This window comes from Podarcis erhardii (genome assembly GCF_964252035.2).
Source record: "Podarcis erhardii genome assembly, chromosome: 6".
Classification (NCBI taxonomy): Eukaryota; Metazoa; Chordata; class Lepidosauria; order Squamata; family Lacertidae; genus Podarcis; species Podarcis erhardii.
The window spans coordinates 29,997,723-30,019,097 of record NC_138510.1 but is presented as its reverse complement, the minus strand read 5'-3'; the positions used below and the strand labels follow the sequence as shown (position 1 = coordinate 30,019,097).

At 45.4% G+C, this 21,375-nt stretch overlaps 1 protein-coding gene across 3 annotated transcripts in view; it reads left to right on the top strand.

Annotated features, from left to right (window-relative positions):
* The first annotated feature begins 1,996 nt into the window (after positions 1-1,996).
* ZNF341 (zinc finger protein 341) overlaps positions 1,997-21,375 on the top strand; it is a 29,145-nt gene continuing 9,766 nt past the window's right edge. For 2 of the 3 annotated variants that reach the window (XM_081866787.1, XM_081866788.1), the window contains exons 1-9: positions 1,997-2,149; positions 7,127-7,237; positions 9,232-9,419; positions 10,711-10,860; positions 11,564-11,800; positions 13,468-13,663; positions 14,724-14,808; positions 15,737-15,927; positions 17,355-17,548. In XM_081866787.1, the coding sequence (XP_081722913.1) occupies positions 2,119-2,149; positions 7,127-7,237; positions 9,232-9,419; positions 10,711-10,860; positions 11,564-11,800; positions 13,468-13,663; positions 14,724-14,808; positions 15,737-15,927; positions 17,355-17,548 (1,383 nt within the window). In that variant the 5' untranslated portion in view covers positions 1,997-2,118. Of the gene's footprint in view, positions 2,150-7,126; positions 7,238-9,231; positions 9,420-10,710; positions 10,861-11,563; positions 11,801-13,467; positions 13,664-14,723; positions 14,809-15,736; positions 15,928-17,354; positions 17,549-21,375 lie in introns of those variants that run through there. The other variant, XM_081866789.1, reaches the window with a different exon arrangement.

Genomic DNA, 21,375 nt, shown 5'->3' with positions numbered 1-21,375 from the left:
GGGACGGCTTTGCTTCTCGTCGCCTCTGGCTCCACCTACTGTTGGGTCTTCTCTGCCTTCTCCCTTACCAATCCCAAATGGGCATCAGCCCCCACTGTGTTTCTTTTTTGTTCTATTTTACACAGCGCTAGTGGGAAACGATTCTGTGTACAAGGTTGTCGTAAGTGACTCCCAGCCTACTCTGCCTCACATCTGGTGACAGAATAACTCTCAACTATATTTTCACTTGCAGCACATTTTCAAAAACTTCATGAACTACCGCCTTACACATACAGTAAGACTACTGCTTTTGAAAGAGCATAAACTCTTGATTTTGCTCCTGCAATAATAATAATAAAAAGATGTAGAGGGTGTGGAGCCAAATCACATTACAATGCATCTAGATTCAGGTAGGTAGCCGTGTTGGTCTGACGCAGTCAAAATATATAAAGTAAAAATGAAATAATTGTCCAGTAGCACCTTAGAGACCAACTAAGTTTGTTCTTGGTATAAACATTTGTGTGCATATCTGAAGAAGTGTGCATGCACACAAAAGCATCGACCTGCACCAGCACAGCCATCAGGAGGACCAACCTCATGAATCTCCCCCGTTGGTATCCGTCTGTCTCAGGAGACAATGGAGGAGTGCGCCTTTGGGGGTGAAATCAAACTGTTGGAAGGTTACAGAGCCTTTGGTGGCTGTAGAGACCAATATGGGAGAGAGACATGTTTTGTTGCAGCTGAGGCAAATGAAGGTGTCTGGTTATGCTGCTGCACTGAAACCATGGCATTTCTTCTCTCTGCGCCCTTCCCAGCAGTCATTCCTCCTCTGGTACTGCTATGGATGCATGACCTGACTTTGTTTCTCCAGGCACTGTGGTCATCTGCAAGGGATTCCCACACAGCAGGGTGGATGTTGCCAGCCTTCATGTCACATTTCCAGACATCTTTGTAATACAGAGTTGGGCTGCCAGCAGGCCTGGTGGCTGAAATCAGGTTCCCATATAGAGCACATCCTTAAGGATCCCGCATCTTCCATTCTGTGAAAATGACTAAGCCAGCCTAGACATCGATAAGACAGGAGTGTGAACATGCTTAGAAATGTGGGCTTGGCAGAGCACATCTCTGTTTGAGACTCTGTCCTGCTGCGTGTCGTGCAAAATTTTTCTTAAGCAGCAGGTGCCGCTTCTGACCATGGGCATAGTAGCCAGGATTTATGTATGGACACCCACCTGCCAACACCCTGTGTCTGGCTCTGTCTAGCAGATTTGGAATGACACATCTCAACATTATTACCAAACTTAAAACCATGGAGAGACCTGGTCTGAACAAAGACATTGGATTTTTATCTCATTATACATGACAAAGCCATTTTTCACCTTTTCACCCCTTGCTTTTTCCTGTAAGACCTATTGCAGTCGTTAAGAGTCGTCAACAGGCTCATCACAGCTATCTGCCAATCACCCATTCCCACCACCCTTCTGAGTAATACCCCTCCCCACCTTCTCACTATATAGAAGGGTCTGGTGACTTCTGTTTCAGTGTATCTGAAGAAGTGTGCATGCACACGAAAGCTCATACCAAGAACTAACTTAGTTGGTCTTTAAGGTGCTACTGGAAGGAATTTTTTTATTTTGTTTTGACTATGGCAGACCAACACGGCTACCTACCTGTAACATCTCAACATTATTAAAGTTTCCCATCGGATACAACCGATCTGTAGAAAGGACTGAAAGGACCTGAAAATAGAGGCAATGCGTGTACTTCTGTAACCCAAGAAAACAATTAAAAAACAGAGTTGTTTCGAATTACTTTCTGTTGACTCAGAAAAATCTACCGAAATCTTTCTATTTTTAGTTAGTACTGTAGTAAAAGGAGCAAATAAGCTTTATGGCTACTCTGAGTTAAGTATTTCCATTTATTTACATCATGTAGGCGCAGCTCTTCTCCCCCCCCCCCCCCGCGCTTGGACGTTGCCCCCCACCCGCATCCATAAAGCGACGCCCTCAGCATGCGCGGAGCGGCTCTTCCCTCAGCCGGCCTCCCCTCCCCGCCCCCTCTTGCTCCCCCTGGCGGCAAAGCGAGCCTCCCTCTTCCTTCCCACAATGCCCGTTTAGGCTGCTCTGCCTCGGCTCCAAGATGGCGCAGGCGATATTCGAGGCGCTGGAAGGTATCTACATCTCGATATCGGGGTGGGGGTGGGGGGGGTGCGTGTAGTCGGGCGGGCTGAGGCCTAGCGCTGGTTGGGGAGGCGCCGCAAGGACAGACGCGGCTGTTCCACGCCGGGCGCCTCCCCTCCCGCCGCTGCGGACGGGGCAGGGGCTGAGAGGAGGACGACGCGGGGCCGCCTCCGGGCAGCGCGGGGGCCGAGGGAGGGTTCACGGAACAGCCGCTCAGGCGGCCCCGCTGCGCCGCTTTCCCGCGGAGGAGCAGCAGCTGCAGCAGACGCTGCCAGCCTGCGGGCGCGGCTCTTCCTGCTGCTGCCGGACTCGGGGGGCGCAGGGAGGCGACGGGTGTCCTTCTGGGTGCGATTTTGTACTGCAAGATCTAAGCAAAAAGACTTTCCTACACCCCTCAACGATACCTCAGTTTCCTCTTCCTTCTAAAGCAGGGTTTTCCAAAGCTGGACTACAACTTCCATCATCCCTAGCTGGCAGGATCACTGGTCACAGGTGATGGGGATTGTAGTCCAAAAACAGCTGGAGATCCAAGCTTGGAAAACCCTTGGAAAATTCCTTCAACACCTGCCACTTTAAAACTAGGTTGAGCTTCTTGTGCTCTTGGAAAGGTTGCCCCACAGAGTGGATGGCTGCTTGTTAATCAGTTGTAAATTAGGGCTTGTTCCTACACAAATGGTGCTTAAAATTGGTTTTTTATGTTCCCAGTGTCTTAATTCACATACCTTCATCTTGGCCAAAATGTCTTCTCTAGGAACATGCTGGATCAGATACACCATCTGACTCACCCAGCACCTTGGTTTTCTACCATGGCCAGATGTTTCAGGGAATCTCACAGAGAACCATAGATCCAGTTACAGATAGGTAGCCGTGTTGGTCTGCCATAGTCAAAACAAAATACAAAAATTCCTTCCAGTAGCACCTTAAAGACCAACTAAGTTGTTCTAGGTATGAGCTTTCGTGTGCATGCACACTTCTTCAGATACATAGAATCATACAATCAGTGTTAGAAACAGAGATATGAAAGCAAGGGGCTAAATGGCAGCTTAAGCCTAGGTTATGGGCGCAACAACGGAATGTCTAGCTGCACTTTTTTATAACAAGAATACAAAGCTGAAAATGAATGAACTGCAGCTAAAATATTATGTTCATTTTTCACATGGTCTAGTCCCCCCCTAATATTCTTAAGAGGGTTTCTTCTCTAGTCTTCAGAGAGTAGCTGGAAGTGGGGAGGCAGAAAAAGGGTCTACCTTTCCTTCTACTCTGAAGAGTGCATATAGGATCATGATTTGTAGCCATTATTCTCAATGGATTTGTCTAATTCTAAGCCTCCTGAGCAAGTAGCCATCACATCTTCTGGCATTGATTTCTATAAATTAATTGTGCACTATGCAAATCAGTGCTTTTCTGCCCAAAATCTCTTCCTGATCTATTTAATTGGATGACCCTGAGTTCAAGTATGATGAGAGGTGAAAACATTTAATTTTTCTGTGCTGTGGAATAATTACTTTCTCAATTTTCCATCACACATGTTCATAAATAGAGCAACAAGGGCTAAAAAGCTATCACAGATTGTCTTAAGTGATCATGTGATGCTGCTATGTGGTACTGATGTTTTAGAGCAGGTTGGGCAGATTTCAGGCATGTTGGGTCTACTTAGTGTTCAACTAGAACCCCAAATCTGTGAACTGGAATCATATGTGAAGGACATACAGTTAGAATGAAAAAATAGGTTGCCTCTGAAAATGTTTTGATCTTATCAAATTATGGTAATTTCAGTACCAGAACTGCATCTTCTCACACAAAAGTTCATTCCTGATTAGCTTCCTTCATTTCAGCAACCTCACAGGGGTGTTGTGACTAGATACAGAGGAATATACAACTCAGGATCATAGAATTACTTCCTGTATTGATGGAAAAAAGAACTGTAAGGTCTTAAGTGGATATCAAATAAAATAAGTAGTTCTTTGTCCAGAATCTAGATGATGTATACCTTTTAATGCATTCTGGTTCTGTCTCTTTATTTTGTGAATGCAATTTTTAAGCAAGCCAGAGAGACAAGACAGCAAGAAAAACTGTGGCAATATTTACAACACAAAAATTAAAATTCAGAGGGTTCCTGTTTTGGAGAATGTGAAAGCTGCAATCACAAACATATTTATCAGGAAGAAAGATATCATGGAACTCAATGGCTTGTATAGAAATGGGAAATAAGGATGCTTGAAACTCACTGAAACTACCAGGGGTAAGGGTGAACTTAGGCATACTCAGAGTAGACCCGCTGAAGTGACTGGACTTGCCTTACTCTGTTGATTTCAGTGGGCCTACTATGAGTATGACATTTAATTTAATTCTAAGGCCACACAAACATTTAAAGCACCATGATACCATTTTAAACAGTCCTGGCTTCCCAATCCTGGGAGCCTGTTCCTATCACAGAACTGCAACTCTCAAAGTGGTTTAACAAGCCCTCTTCACAGGAAACTCCCAATTATATCAGAACTCCTTTTAATCTTGCATTGTGACTGCATAGCTTCATAAGCATGGAAGAGGGCCAAGGTAACCATTTAAAAACAGTGATCACTTCCTTCTCTGTGCAGTATCCTATCCTGTCTGGACACAGAATCTGTATTGGTTTAGTTAGCCCTAAAATTCATCCTTCCCTTTCAAATTTAATAGTGTAGTGGTTGACCATAACATATATGTTATGGTGATTTTTTTGAAGTTTCTCCAGTACAGGTTATTTGCCAGCTTTAATCCGTGTTTCAGGTTCAGTAAAATACTTCCCATGAACCTGCAGAAAACTTAGCTGGCCTTGATTGATATGCGTATTTCTTTAGAAGTGGGGCTCACTTCCTAGTAAGTGTGTTTAGGTTTGCAATCTGAATGTGTGCAAGAGTATAAATGATGCATTTCTAACATTTCCATTTGGTAGCACCCCTCCCCCCCCCCCGTGAGATTGACACCTGATGTCATAAAGATGCAGCTGGGCTAGAAAGGGGTGCAGCTGATCAATGGCACTTGCAAACACCCATAAACAGTGCTTTGAAGCCCCAACAATCACCCAATCACTGGGTCTTGCATATAGCCATGCACAGGTTGTTGAAGCCCTGACAAGCAGCTGATTGGTGGCTACATAGAGCAGATTGTGGTATTTTGTATTCCTGACAATCAACATTGTTGGGATGTCAAGTGCCACACCAGGCTTTTTTCATGCACTGACGATCAGCAGATTGTTGAGGCTTCAAAGCACTGTGTATGGTGTTGTCAGATGATTGTCAAGTGAGCAGGCTTGCTCCAGTTCCCCACCCATTTTAGTGCTTTTTAGCGATGAGCCTTTTAACCCACTTATTCCTACACTTGTGTACTAGAAATAATCATTCTGCTTTTACTGGTAGAATCTTAGAAAGAAAGCCTTAGCAATATTGTCAATCTTGTTGCTTTAATAGAGTAATAAAACATGTTAGGTTTTAAAAATTGTGGGGTATTGATATCATAAAAGGTAAAGGTAAAGGACCCTGACGAGAACCAGCTCGCCATCCGTAAATAATCAGTCTCACGCCAAGACTGCCCCACAAAGGCAGAAGGACAGGGAGCGCTCACTGGGATCCGAAGCGGATGAAAAAGGTGTGGTGAGCGCTGGACGATTGAGAAACAACGTGGAGTCCGAAGGTAGTCACACGGGGCACCAAATGACGAGAACCAGCTCGCCATCCGTAAATAATCAGTCTCACGCCAAGATGGGTTGAAGAAGTCTGGCCGCAGCTCTCCTTAGAAGCTGCTGCTGCCCCAACCTTTATTGTGTGTCCACGAAAAGATACAAATTCAAGGAGAGAGCTTTGCCTCAGTCAGCAGATAAAAGACAATACAATGCATTAGTCTCATGTTCTCACACCAGACCACGCAGTTGATCATGCTATGCTACGTGGACCAATCATTGGATGGCATGAGCTCTCCACGCGTTGATCATGCTTCCAAGCAATGCTTTCTGCTATGAGATCATCCTTGCAATAATAATCTTTTGCCCATGCTCTTATGGACAAATGACCACATTCCCACAGGACCCCTGACAGTTAAGTCTAGTCACAGATGACTCTGGGGTTGTGGTGCTCATCTCGCTTTATAGGCTGTGGGAGCCGGCATTTGTCCACAGACAGTTTTTCCGGATCATGTGGCCAGCATGACTAAGCCACTTCTGGCGCAACAGAACACCGAAACCAGAGCAGCGCACTGAAACACTGTTTACCTTCCCGCCTATTTATCTTCTTGCACTTTTGGGTGTGCTTTTGAACTGTTAGGTTGGCAGGAGCTGGGACCGAGCAATGGGAGCTCACCCTGTCACGGGGATTCGAACTGCCAACCACCTGATCGGCAAGCCCAAGAGGCTCAGTGGTTTAGACCACTGCACCACCTGCATCCTTATTGATATCATAGTAAAGGTAAAGGTACCCCTGACCATTAGGTCCAGTCGTGTCCGCCTCTGGGGTTGCGGCACTCAGCTCGCTGTATGGGCCGAGGGAGCTGGCGTTTGTCCGCAGACACTTCCGGGTCATGTGGCCAGCATGACTAAACCACTTCTGGCGAACCAGAGCAGCACACGGAAACGCCGTTTACCTTCCCGCTGGAGCGGTATCTATTTATCTACTTGCACTTTGACATGCTTTCGAACTGCTAGGTTGGCAGGAGCTGGGACCAAGCAATGGGAGCTCACCCCGTCACAGGGATTTGAACCGCCAACCTTCTGATCAGAAAGTCCTAGGCTCTGTGGTTTAACCCACAGCGCCACCTGTGTCATAGGTGACTGTAAATCAAAAGGTTAGAAAAAAGTAGAGAAGGGAAAAGGTTATATTATAATCTGGTTGGGACACGGGGGTCTTGCAGCAGAATGCACGATATGCTTGATAGTTAAAAAAATTCAAATCCAGTGTTTCTGAATACAGTCCCTCTAACCACCATTTCTGTTTCTCCAGGTATGGATAATCAGACGGTTCTGGCTGTTCAGTCTTTGCTAGATGGCCAGGGAGCAGTAACAGATCCATCAGGACAAACCGTCAACACATCCACCACCATCCAGTCCATGGGTGAGCCCTTCTCTGCATACCAAATGAGATAGAAAGAAAAGAATCAGAGGTCCCATCCCCCACTTTTGGTTTATTGCAAGGATGCAGAATCTCTGGCCTTGGACTGTGCCCATGCAGAAGGGCAACTCCTCCTCAGCTTCTTTGCTGACTTCCCTTGCTCCCTAGCCAGCATGGAAAATTGCAAACTGCAGGCTCTTGGGGCTTGATTTTGTTACTATGAACCCTGGCATGGGGGTGGGGAGCGCCTGTAATGCTCCCAGTTTTGATTGGCCACCCTATGTGCTAGACTGGCACTTTTGGGTGGGAGCCCCATATCTGTGGAATTGCCTCGTAGGATACATATGCTTGTTCCATTCCTTGCTGACTTTTAAATGGATTTTGTAAACCCATTAATTCTGTGCTGCATTTAATTAAGATGCTGTACTTTTTAATGTTTTACATAGCTGTTGTTGTTTTTCTAAAAAAAATATTAAACATGTTCTTGGTTTACAAAAGTATGTGCATTGTCTCTACCCAAAGCTGCTGGTTTTAAGCTGTTTTAAATTGTTCTGGATAGCTGAATGCCAACATTTGTATGGATTTTGTGGTGCTGTGAAGGCATTTTTATTTCAGCAGGCATTTCCAGGATATTAATTTTGTCTGGCCATTTTTGCATATGGGATGCAGGGTTGTTGTTTAGACTGGCATGCATTTTTTGTTTGTTTATTTAAGGCATTTTTACTCCTCACTTCAATGAAAAGGGCTCTTATAGTGCCTTAATGAAAAAGACATACCACCAAAGGAAAGGGAGATGGAAAGGGAGGAGGGGAAAAGCAAACTTAGGCACCAATTTTTAAAGTTACTAATGTTAAGATGACCAGCTGGGATGGAAACAGTTCAGCATGATGCAGCCATTGCTAGGTGATTGTTGAGGGAGAAGATAAACTAAGGTCTATCAGCAGAGCTGATGGACTAGCCCTGTTTCCCTTCTCTCCCTCTGTGGTTTCCTCCCATTGACCAAATTCTGCAATTGCCAGGACTACAGAGATTTACCTGCAGGGTGTGATATGAAGTCTGGATTTGCATATTGCTGTTTATTGGGTTGGCTGTGGTACTAGATGCCCTTGGAATATATTAGGGTTTGTTTGCTTGTTTTAAATTTCTCCTACAAATGGTGATAGAATTTGATTTGCTTTCTTCCTCTCACTCTAGATTGGCGATGTACAATTTGGTCCTAAACATCATTGGCTCTTGCTTTCAAGTAAATCTGCATTGCAGCTCCATCATAATTTATAAAGGTGGAATTTAGAATTAGAATAGTATTAAAATAGATTAGATTAGAATTAGAAACGTGACATCTGGCTTTCCTACTGCTCTTGTATGATATTGCATCAAGGCTTAGAGGCTTTTAAAAAAAATTGAAACAGTAACAAAACAAGTATACTTACATCAGCAAGTGCTACACAGCACGCAATCAGCAATATTTGATCAACAATTTATATATGAATAAACTTTACAGTGCCATTTTGAGCATTTTCCTGTGCTTTTGTCGTTTCATCTCTTACATCAGAGTAATAGCACAACTGGGAAGCTCACCCGCCTCAGGTGGCACTTTATGTAGCATTTGTGTTTTGCTTCCTGTGCACAAAGTATAAATGGGAATGGTTGTTTCCAAATGTGCAGTGGGCATGCCAGCCCTGCTTTCCAAGTGCTTGTCCACTCAATATTTCCTAGTGTTTGACGATATGTAGCTCTTTCATTTGTATAGGCAGAAAAAATGTGATTTGCTGTATAAACAGGTGACTTTTCTTGAGGTAGAAACTGCTTTTAGAAAGTTAACCATGAAGAGAAATCCCACTGTTTGCCAATTCACTTGCCTCTGACTAAGAGCTTCTGTTCTGGCCTAAAAGGCAAATTTACTTCCTCTTGTTGAAACTCTATTTTATTATTTGAGTGCGGCAATTGAAAAGGACGCTGGAGTTGGATCAATAACTTTTCTCTCTTTTTGACTGCAGATGATGAAGATGTGTTTCTTTGTGGGAAATGTAAGAAGCAATTCAACTCACTGCCTGCATTCATGACCCACAAAAGGGAGCAGTGTCAAGGCAGTACACCCTCGTTGGCTACAGTTTCACTGGCTACTAACAGCGTCTACACACCATCCATTACCTCGGTGCAGCAGGCTCAGACCACAAATCGTCAGGTATAGATGTTGAACTCTCTGAGATCTCTGTGCCATTAACAGTGAACTGCATGATAAACCCCTAAACCAGCACTAGCAGTCCAGAAGAGATGAGGGTACAAAGTATATTTGGAACTGCTGGGAGATTTGCAAGGATTTCTGACTTCCAGTTGTGTAGCAATGGCATAAACTTTTGTATCCTACCTTGGATCAAGGCTGGCCCAGCCATTAGGCAAGGTGAGGCCACTGCCTCAGATGGAGCGTCCCCAAAATGGCTTGAGATCTCAGCTGAAATCACTGGTGGCAGAGGCAGCAGGGCAGGGTGGCGCTTCCTATTGCACCTCAAACAGTGAAACACACCTTGGATGTTCTAGTAGTGGCAGATAATAACTGCATCAGCAGTGGACTTGGACTAGATTACCTTTGAAGAACTTTCCGTCTGCTTCTGTGATCTTGTGAATTTGAGACAAGCTTCCAGATCTCAATAGAAATGCATTAATATCAAACACCTGCATTCTATCCCTACATGAAAGTTTTAAAATGAATTTATGAATTCATTGTAGTTAGTTTTAACTCCCTTTTTCCAGTATTTTATCCTATTGTTTTTACTTGAGTAAGCCCCAGATATCTTCCCTGTTCGTGTTTTGTGGCAGCACCTTCTCTGTATATTCCTTGAATGTGGACTTGATAGAATGCCCAACTTAAGTTCTTGCAAAATTAAAAATATATATATATTAAGCCTTTTAATTTAACTGCAAGCAGATGATTATTCCATTTCTTTCTCTCTCGAAAAAAGAAAAGAAAAGCCAACAGACAAACAAAAACAACCCCAGAGAAGGGAAACTTGGGTTCTAGATGAGCTGTTGCCTGTTGAGGATCCAGACATATCACTTTGGTTTGACTACAAATATCACGGCTTTGGGCTTGGATTAATTAAATTTGTCTGTTCTCTGTTAAATTTCTCCTGGAGACATTTCAAGTCAGTGTATTTATGTCACAGTAGAGCCATATAATCTGAATACAGTAAAATATCCACATTATGAGACAGAGGTGTCGCAAGAGTTTAATGATACAATGTTTGTGAAGTGCTTTGTATGCTCAGATTGTGGTATAAATGTCAAGTGTTGCTTTCCATTACAAGGTTTTTAGACCATTCTTCTTATGCTCTTTCTAGCAGAGAGAGAAAGATTGCATTGATTAATGGATTTTTTCCTAGCCTATTTTAATGCAGTTCACAACAACTAAGCTATTCTTTCTGAGCTGAGATCCAACATACTGTAAAGGATTTTAAAGAATCTCTTCCTCCTAACAGATCTCTACCTATATTACCGTCCCACCCTCTCCTTTGATCCAGACATTAGTCCAGGGGAATATCTTAGTGAGTGATGAGGTCTTGATGTCAGCTATGTCTGCTTTTACAACCCTGGACCAACCAATGTCCACAGTACAACCCTCTGTGCAGGTAAGCAGAATGTTTTTATGTCCTTTAAGATGCATACATGCTCTAGCAAATTAAAGTATATAAGAGGTTAGAAATAATTTTGTGGGGATAATGACACACAAAAATTAAGCTTTTGGCTTCAGACTCATCCTTATCAGAACATCTCTGCACTGATGGCAAAATTTACATAGCGTGGAGTACTAAATTAGTGGTAACTGTTGAAGCAGGTAAGATACGTTATTGCCATTGCATAGTAAACTTTGTGTATGTCAGTGGCAAAAAAGGCAAGTAGAATATCATGAAGCATTGTAAAAGGCATGGGATATAATGATTGTAGAAATTCATGGTGTGCAAATAGCACAAGTATGTGTGATTCTAGTGATTCCGTTTAAGAAATAAAATAAAATAAAGCTGGAGAATAGAGGCAATACAAGCTTTTGTGTGCCCACATCACCAAGCACAACTTTTAAGGCACGAAGAAGGAAATCCAAATTTATTACAACATTTTAACTCTGATGTTACAATTGCAACAGGCTCTTTGCAGATACCAACACAGATAACATTTTTTTCCCCATTACATGTCAACCATACTCAATGTGGAAAGATACTTGTTTGCTACAGGTAGTTTTACCCACAAAAGTGATCTTGGTTTATGAATGGGAGTCATCGAATCTGGGAAATCTGGCCGCTTCATTCTTGCTAATTTCTCATCCTATCTTTTTAGAGCAGCCTGAATATGCATACTGGAGCTGGCTACCTTTCTCAACCACCACCACCTCCTCCACCCCCACCACCCCCACCTCAGCCTCCTCCTCCCGCACCTCAGTCTCTTGGAGCGCCAGGTCAGGCCAACTCAGGCAGCAGTGGAGTGGTGGAAGTGTACAGTTCATCAGCCCCCATGGCTGGGAATAGCACAGTAGAGATACAGAATCTGGGGATGCAACCCTACCCACCTATGGAGGTAAAGCTTATTTTATTTTTTATTTTGTTGACCCACATAATGCAGTATGGTTCCAAGCGTTGCTTATTGCCTTTCCCCCAGAAGGGCGCACGATCTCTGGCTACAAGAAGACTATGCTATTTCTGCTTCACTTAGCCTCAAAATACTATTTATCAAAGAAATTAGAGGTGCAGCAAGATGAACAAGCTTGTCTTCTAATCAGTGATTATTTTCTCTGTGAGCAAAATAGTGATCAGAAAGATGTCAGCCAGCTGCAGGGAGTTGAGGGAACAAGGAAAACGATTTATGGGCAACAGGAATCGATGGATGTGGAGAGGCCACTAGAATGAAGCATGTGTCGCTGGCCCAATGTGATTAAGAGGGAACATCATATAGTTGTCAACAAGTAGAAGAATGTCAACGCTAAACCAGGAGGCAGAGGGTTTGTTTAGAAAGCTACTAAGAGATGGAGTTCATGAAGTAACAGGACAAGGCCAGGAAAGCCTAGTAAGTAACCTAGCCTGAGTATTAAGACAATAGTCCAAGACGGAATTGCATCTTTGAAGAGCACACACTGCTGAAGCTCTTTTCAAAACATTTATTTTTTTGACATAACTGCTAATTTGGGAGTAAAATGAAAATCTTGCAGATAGAAAAAGCATAATCAGATGCTATACAGAAAAAAGAAATGTGGACCCTTTGCCTAATTTTGTTTTTGTTGAGTTCATACCCTCAGATAAAGCAGGGGCCACAGTGAAGAGGACTGGTTCTCTAGAAAGCGCTGTCACCCCATTGCACTCAATTACATATGCATCTGATACCATAACACTGGTTTTACTTTGCGTATGTAAAATAAATTTGATGTAGTCTCTAATCTTAATCATAGATCTTTATATGATTTATATCCCACCTTTTGACTCAAAGAGCTCTCAGTTTGTCTGAGAAAGAAAGTCCCACTGTCTTCTGCATTCAGGTTCTAAAAAGTGACTTCAAGTTCTATAAGGCAATCATGAAGTCAAAATTGTTAAACGTTTTGACTTGGTTCTGCTTCAAGAGTGTCTGAAGTTGCTCTGGCTACTTGGCATTTCTCTGGAATCTGTTCGGTTCCATTTCACATGAGAAAACGTAAATATCCATTGCACTACTGAGTTGTAAAGCTGGGTGGAGTATGTTAATTTGATACAACTAAATGTTAAGTCATAATTCATATGACCTTCACTAGATAATTCCCCTTGTGCCTTGCTTTTGACTTCTCAGCCCTTTGAGAGGACTGTGAGCAGAAGCCAAGACAACTCACTTCTCTTTCCACACTGCATTTAGGATGATAAACACATGTTTGAAATTAGACCACACTTCATTTATTTTTATTTATTATTACATTTATATCCCACCTTTCCCCCAAGAAGCTCAAAGTAGCATACAGAGTTCTTCCCTTTCTCATTTTAGCCCCGTGAGGTAGGTCAGTCTGAGAGATGGTGACGGAACCAAGGTCACCTGTGAGTTTCGTGGTTGAGTGAGGATTTGAACCCCGGTTTCCCAGATCCTAGTCTAACACCCAACCACTACACCGTGCTGGATCTAGCATGTTGAACAGAATATTAAATGTTTAGAAGTGGAAACATCTTTTCAGAGTTGTCAATGTTGTTACTACATTTTCAGCATGTTTTCATCAATAATTTCTATTTTAGGTGCCCAATCAATGTGTGGAAACCCCAGTGTACCCCTCCCCTCCAGTATACAGTCCAGGGAAGCAAGGTTTTAAGGCTAAAAGCCCCAACACTGTTGCCCCCTTGAACAATGCCTGCGGAGGAAATGTGACCAATTTTGATCCGGCTGCAGCTGCCAAGAACCGTCGTCTTAAGACAGACAGCAGCCTGCTAGAAGGTAAGGCTTCTTGCCACCAGTGTTTGCTGTAACCTTTTCCACAGGTGGGCATAAGAATCTGAGAATCTGTCTATTTGTAAATGGATGTTAAATGCCTCATGCTTCCTTTTCCACACTTCCACTACATAACATCTGAAATAGAATTTTCATGTTTTTACCTCTAAGGTGATGCATCTGCCGTTTTCCCATGTTGGGAGCTTGTGCATATCTCCATAGTGCAGGGGGATAGATGATACAAATCAATATTTTAGATGATGCAGACCAATGAATTAAAATACTTGTGTGGGCTTAATAGACTGCTATGAGTGTTTTTGCAGCTAAGTGTTTTTTCAGGTGTGCATCACACATTGCGGAATTCCTACACAGAAAGCCCTTCCTCGCTGGAATTAGCTTGCAGTCTGCTTGTGGATTGTCTGCTGTCGCTATTACTTGTCCTGCGGGGGTAGGTGGTGGGTGGGATTTGTGCATATTTACACAGTGGGAACTCAGAGCCGTTGCCTAAGCAAGTGCTGATACGTCCCACTACAGAAAATCAGAATGTCTGTTTTCCTCATCAGTATTTTCAGGAAATTATGATGTTTGTTATAGTCCATTAAAGCTTGTTATTTTTGTTACTCTGGTGGTAGAGGAGTTGCTGCAGTGCTGTTCCTTCCTGTGCCACCAGATGATGTGAGAAGCCCTGACTACACAGGAGGAGCCCATGCCAGTGTTATCCCAGTTTCCAGATTATTAACACTGATATGGGGAAAATCCAAAGTAGGAATTCCTGGTTTGAGGTTTCTCACCCCAGTAATGCAGAGTTTGAAGTGTTGAAGCAGCTCCATAAGCACAAGGGGCAATGCGATTACTGGGCCTAATTAGCTTATTTTGCCCACTAAGGAGCCTACTTCTTAGCTGAGATTATTGGCCACCATAACTGTTACCATGCTTCACTTTCATCCCAACGTTAGACATTGCCCCCAAATACAGTTCTAGCACAATGGAGAGCGAGGGAGTAAGAATCCACGACAGTGGCCTCCCCAATTTGAGCTCATGATTATTTCCTACCGCTTTATTTCAGGGAAACCCAAGTCACCAAAACTGAAATGCACATACTGCGATAAGGCATTCACCAAGAACTTTGACCTGCAGCAGCATATCAGAAGGTAACGTTGGCATTCTAAATGAGGCATACAGATTATGGCTAATTGGATAGGATGAGGGATTGGCTGGACAACTCTGAGCAACAGGTCACTTCCCTTTGAGCCATTCTTCCATGCTGGATAAGACTTTGAAAATCAATACTATCTTGCTGCTAGGTCAGTGTGGTCCCCAAAAAGTTCAACATTGACCTCAGAATGGCCTGAGTGGGTCAATGCGTGTAGTTTGTGAAACCTAAATTCAGCCACAGCTCTCAGCTGATAAAGCCACCAGGTCTTGCAGGGCTACACCACAGCCTGTTGCCAGGCTGCCAAATTGGGCCTGCCAGTCACTCTCCTGACTAGCCAGAAGTGATCCTGCTGGGAACAATAGCTTCTAGGCTGCCACATTCACCTCCCGTTTTGCATCCCAACACTTAGAAACAGTCTGTCCACATGCTCCATTTTACCTGGGCTTTTCATCCTTGGTTTGAAGGGTTTTTAAGTATTTGGTAGAGCAGGATCTGCTGGACTGTCCTTTTTATTTGTATCAATTTGCTTCTTTGTTAGGTTTTTATTATGTTTATTGTAATTCATTTTAGTATTTTTTTATTGTGTCTGTAAGTGCGTTGAGTCATTTTTATGAACAAAGCGACTAAACAATAACAAGAATTCTCCAGTTTTTGCTTTGTGCTTCCAAGCCAAAGTTTCTGCTCCTCTTGCCAGTAGCCATTTAGTAGTTCCTGCTTCCCAGCACCACTTCCTGCTTCCCTGGATAGACTTCTTAGTGGCAGGAATTCCACTTCATTTTGACACTGTTTTTAAAAAGCTCTTTACTGTATTTTGGAAATCAAACCTGTTACCTTTGCCGAAAAGGAGCTGGAGCAGTGTGGCTACTCCCCTGTGGAGAGATTCTGCCTTACCCTCCCTTATGCAATCTCCTTTTTTCCTTCAGTCACACAGGGGAGAAGCCATTCCAGTGCATCGTATGTGGTCGTGCCTTTGCCCAAAAGTCCAACGTGAAAAAGCATATGCAGACGCATAAGGTGTGGCCACCAGGAATTGGGTGTACCATCTCTCGGAGCTCTGTCACTGTGCAAGTCATGGCACTCAACCCCAACCAGCAGGAGGATGAGGAGAATGCAGGTGCATTACTTACTGGTGGGATGGCCAGTTGACTGGTGACCTGCTCCCCAAACTTCTGAATAATTGTGCTTCCACTTGCTTCTACCTGTCTTGGTCCCTAGGACTCGGAAGGATTGGAGAGTAGATTTATGTATACTACCGACTTCAAAATTTATTGGATCATGAATGTAGGGGCCAGGTTTTCAAGCTACAACTGCGTCACAATCCATTATTTTGTACTCTCCATCCATGTTATCTCTCCCCTGCCCCAGCCCTCCTCCTAATTTGAAAGCTTTGCACAGTAGTGGGATCTGGCAGTAGGAGACAAATCCATAATTCTTTGTCTCTGAGCTCATTTGGATGTGTTTAGATAGTGATCATGAATCCCCAGACATGGGGCAGGCGAAGGGATGCTAGTCAGTATATTGTACTTGCGAAGCACATGGTTTATTCTTAAGATTTAGTTGCTTCATGTGAGAACTATCCATGGAACAGAGCCTGTTTAGCCAGTGACTTCATGTATTGCATAGCTGACATCCTAAATATCCCTGGTACTAGCCATGGTTGATCTTAAGGAATTAGTTGAGCCTTGCACTCCAAATCATTTGTACATGATGGTCCAGTTACTTTGCCCTAAGCCAGACATCAGATGGCAATTTGTCAGCCTGTCTAGCCAATCTCTTTCCCACCTTGTCAGCTCATTAGTTGGGTGGGAAGGGTATTCCCATCCCAGCTATAGATGGGTTTACCAAAACAGAAGGGATCAGCTACAGGTGTCACAAGTCTGAAAGTGCAGAATGAATACTGGCTGCAAATTACAGTGAACCTAGCTGGCAGAGAATGACATTTGGTGCTTCACACAGTACTATCTCTTCTCCACAGTGCCTAAGGCCTCTCGCCAACCAAGGGTAGATCTTGACCTAGTTATCACTGATGCAATAAATGTGTATCTAGGCTATGCCCACTTCAAACTACAGTTTCTATATGTCACATAGAAAATGGGTATTTCACAGCTAATAATCCTTCCTGGCATCAGGTTTGTTGTATTGAGGGTCATTCAATCATGTGAGCTCTCACCTGCAGTTTGAAGCGGTACAGTCCAGGCCCACATTAACCTTGCCGAGAACTAGAGCTTTGATCAGCAAGTTCCTCTGTCATTTAAACTCTAAAATACCCAGAGCGGAGATCTCACTCATTAATGATAATGCATATTAAGTGAAAAGCACAGGGAAGGGAAAACGAAGAGAAGCTGACCTCCCCGCCCCCGGCTTTGCATTTTGGAAGGGAGAGCTGGCTGGCTGTGATTTGAGATGAGTGATAGGGTATTGTATGAAAATGCACAGCTGACCTTGGTTGTATGTTCTTATAATTAGAACAACAACAACAACTCTAGTAACTTCCTAAGCTGAACCTCTAATATATATATGTGTCTTGGCTATTTCCTCCAGGTTTGAACACGGTTCCCAGAAGCAGCCCCCCACAGCCACAGGTCATGCCTCCTGCAGAAGAGCATGAGGCTTGCAAACTGGAAGCTAAGCAAGTGGTCTTGATAGACAGTTCTTACCAGTGCCAGTTCTGCCCCAACAAATTCTGCACCTATTTCCAGTTGAAATCGCACATGACCCAACACAAACATGAACAGGTGGGTGCCAAAGTCAAAGGATGACTTCCCCCTGCTCTTCTAAACTCTGTACTGATCTCTGACTTACAGAAGTAAGAAATGGTGCATAAAGGACAAAGGTGATAGGATCCAGTTTTCCTTTGTGCAAAATGCAGGCTAATTTGGCATGGAATGTTGATTTCTTTATTGAGTCAGACCAATGATCAGTCTAGTCTAGTAAAATCTTGCCTGGCTGGCAAAGGCTCAGAAATGCTTCAGGCAAAGATGCTAGAGATGGAACCTGAGACATTATGCACACAGAAATGTGTTTTTCTACAACTGATCTGCAGGCCTCCTGTAGACAATACACTTTATTCCTATCCAAGCTTCTGGGTAGGAATAGCACAATAAAGCTAAACAATTGCTCACTAAATTTCTTATAGCTTAGGTCTCTTTTGATACCCCTTCCCAAAAAGGTTTGTTTTAGTGTAAGAATTACCTGCCTGCAAAAAAGTCCACCTCATTTATGTCTGCCTGAGCCACTGTCTTGGATGGGTCCCCATGCATATTTTGCATGCAGATGATCTCAGGTTTAATCCCTCACATCTCTAGGTACTGCTGGGAAAGACCCCTGTCTGAACCCCCGAAGAACTACTCTTAGTCAGTGTAAACAATGCTAATCTTGATCAGTCTGGTTTGACTTGGTAGGAGGCATCTTTCTCTGTCCCCTGAATTGAAGGAGGCAAATCGAGACTACTAACTTGTACGGAGATACAACCTGTAGCATCCTCTAAGGGTAGGTCATTCTGTGCTCTCTCTAACTGAATGAGCCAATGCCCACTGTCAGAGCCACCCTGGGTCCCAGCTCACAAGAGACCAAAGTCCAGTCCAAGCTATATACAAAAGGTTTTATTGAAGATCATTGTCGTCATTACATCCAAACTCCGTGGCTCCGCATCTGTTACCCTTAGATGTTAGAAGTCCCCTCTGAGTCCGTCCCTCCCCTGCACCAATTTAAGAGGCTTGTACTGCTCCACCTTTTCCTCTCTTTCCTTTTCCGCAGGGTCTTCCTGCCCCCCTGTCTTCCCTCTTTCCGGGACTCCCCAGAGGCTGAGTCTTCTCCCGCCTGCTCCCCCCTCCTTCGTGCTTTGGCACCAGGCTCCTCCTCAGAGCTCTCCTCATTTCCGCGCGCCTCTATATTTGAACTTGGCGCGCGTACGTTGCCTCTGACCTTCCTTTCTACAGTTACGCTGCTCTCGGTACTACACTCCTCCCTTTCAGGCAGGACGTCTTGCTCCGAACTCCTCCCCCTTCCTCCTTCCTGTCCTGCTCTTTCTGACACACTGGCAACTCCCCCCCCTCCACTCCGTTCCGACGGGGGAGCTGGTCCCGCTTTGCCACTCCCACTGGGGATTCCCTCTTCGTTCCCCTCTTTCTGACTGATTCCCTCTCTATTGCCCCTTGGCCTGACCAGGGGGGCTCCCTTCTGGGAATCCTCTGATTCGCTAGACGGACTTTGGGACAACCTCGGCTCGTTGTCGTCCTCTTCCTCCTCGCCCTCGCTCTCTGTCTCCTCTCTCCCTAAAACCCTGACATCCATCCCCCCCTCGAAGCCCCCCCTTCCCCCCTTCCGCTCATCGGGTGCAGGTTGTGGAAGCTGCCGCTCTTCGGAGGCGGACGCAGGATACAGATTCTGCACCTCCATCTCCTCTGTTTGCAGTTCGTTGTACGAGTGTTCGAATTCGGGTTCTTGACCCAAGGTGTTCTCTTCTCCCTCCTCCATTGGTACCTGGTCCGGTGCTGCCTGCCAAGGTCCCGTCAGCCATTTCCTGCGCCAGTCCTCCTCTGGTTGCTCGTCCCACCAATAAGAGGGTTCTGTGTCCACCCCCGAACACGATCCCCTGGGCGAGTTGGAGTCCGGCGACCTTTCTTCAGCTGAAGAAAAGCCGTGGAAAGTGCTGCCTGAACATGTGGGCGTAAAGAGCCAGTCATCAAAGTACTCGGCTGGCATGGGTCTATGAGGGAAAAGGGCATGGAACTCGTCTTTTAAAAGAGGTTCGTCTAAGGCGTAGCCCGGCACCCAACCATTGGCACTGACTGGGGCACCCTCTCTGACTAGAAAATATTCTACTCCCTCTTGCCCCCATCTCGAGTCCAGGATCTCTGTGACCTCGTTGAGTGGTTCGGCCCTAGGCGCCCTCTCCCTCTCCTGTGACTTAGTGTGTTGCTGCGTGACTGTGTCAGACTCCTGAAACCTGTGCGGTGCCTTGTAGGGAGTGAGCACCGATCTATGAAAGACCGGGTGCACTCTGGAACCTTCGGGGAGGGCTAGTCGAAAGGCTACAGGGTTGATTTTAGCCTCCACCTGGTACGGCCCTAACTGCCTGTGCCCCAGCTTCTTCTTGGCCAACGACTTGGCTGGCATCGCTTGGGCCGCTAACCACACCCAGTCCCCCACCTGGATCTCCTCTCCCTCTCTCCTGTTTTTGTCAGCCTGCACCTTATATGCTTGCTTGGCCAGCTCTAAATGTCTCCGCAACTCTTCGTGCACCTCCTGCAGCTCCGCTGCAAACTGGTCGGCTCCTTGCGGCACCCCCTCTCCCGGTGCCACGAACCCCGGGAAGGTTCTGGGGTGACGACCATTGTTCGCGAAAAACGGCGTCACCCCCGTGGACGCGTGCTTCGTGTTGTTATAGGCAAACTCTGCCATCGGCAGGTAGTCCACCCAAACTGCTGGTCGCTGGTTGGCGTAACATCTCAGGTACTGCTGCATGATCGCGTTGACCCTCTCAGCTTGGCCGTTGGTTTGTGGGTGTCTCGCCGACGTGAGGTTGATCTTGACGTTCAGGATACCCAAAAGCTTCTGCCAAAAATTGGAAACAAACTGGCGCCCCCTGTCGGACAGGATGGACTGCGGCAGCCCATGCACCTTGAACACGTGATCGATGAAGAGTTTGGCAGTCTGTTCCGCCGTCGCCACCTTTGCGCATGGAATGAAGTGCGCCATCTTGGTGAACAGGTCCACAACCACCAGTACCGCCGTCTTCCCCCTGGAGCTGGGCAGGTCAGTAACGAAGTCCAGAGCTACCCTCTCCCACGGTTGCTGTGGCGTTTCCAGCGGTTCCAACAGCCCCGCTGGCTTCTGGTGTACTGGCTTGAACCTCTGACAAGTGTCACACCTGGCGACGTAATCCGCTACCTCTCCACGCATCCGGGGCCACCAAAAGTCTCTTGCCACCAGTTCTATTGTCTTCTCCTTACCGAAGTGGCCCGCACTGGGGGCGTCGTGCAACTGCTGCAGAACCTTTGCGCGAAGCTCGTCGCTTGGCACGTAGAGGGCACCTTTGCGAGTTAGCAGCCCGTCGCGTAGTTGGAACTCTTCGCCACTCTGCACACCTCTGCGCAATTCCTCCATCTTGGACTGTGCGAACTGATCCACTTGCAACGCGCGTCGCACCGCGTCCAGATCTACTGTGGCGGCAGCGCACGACCACGCCTGCGGTGCGAAAATGTGCTTGGCTGCTACAGGCGCCGCTTCATCGAGATATTGCGGTTTCCTGGATAGCGCATCGGCTATAACGTTGGAATCTCCTGGGACGTACTCTATCCGAAAGTCGAAATCCGCGAAGAATTCCGCCCAGCGCATGTGCCTCTGGCTTTGGAGCTTCGCCGTGCGCCAATACTCTAGGTTCTTGTGATCCGTGCGGACCTGTACTGTGTGCTTGGCTCCTATGAGGAAGTGTCGCCACGCTTTGAAAGCTGCGTGAATGGCTAACAGCTCCCTGTCCCATATGGTGTAGTTTTGCTCCGCTTTGCTGAGCTTTCTGGAGTAAAAGGCACCGGGTCTCCAGTTTCCATGTGGATCTTCT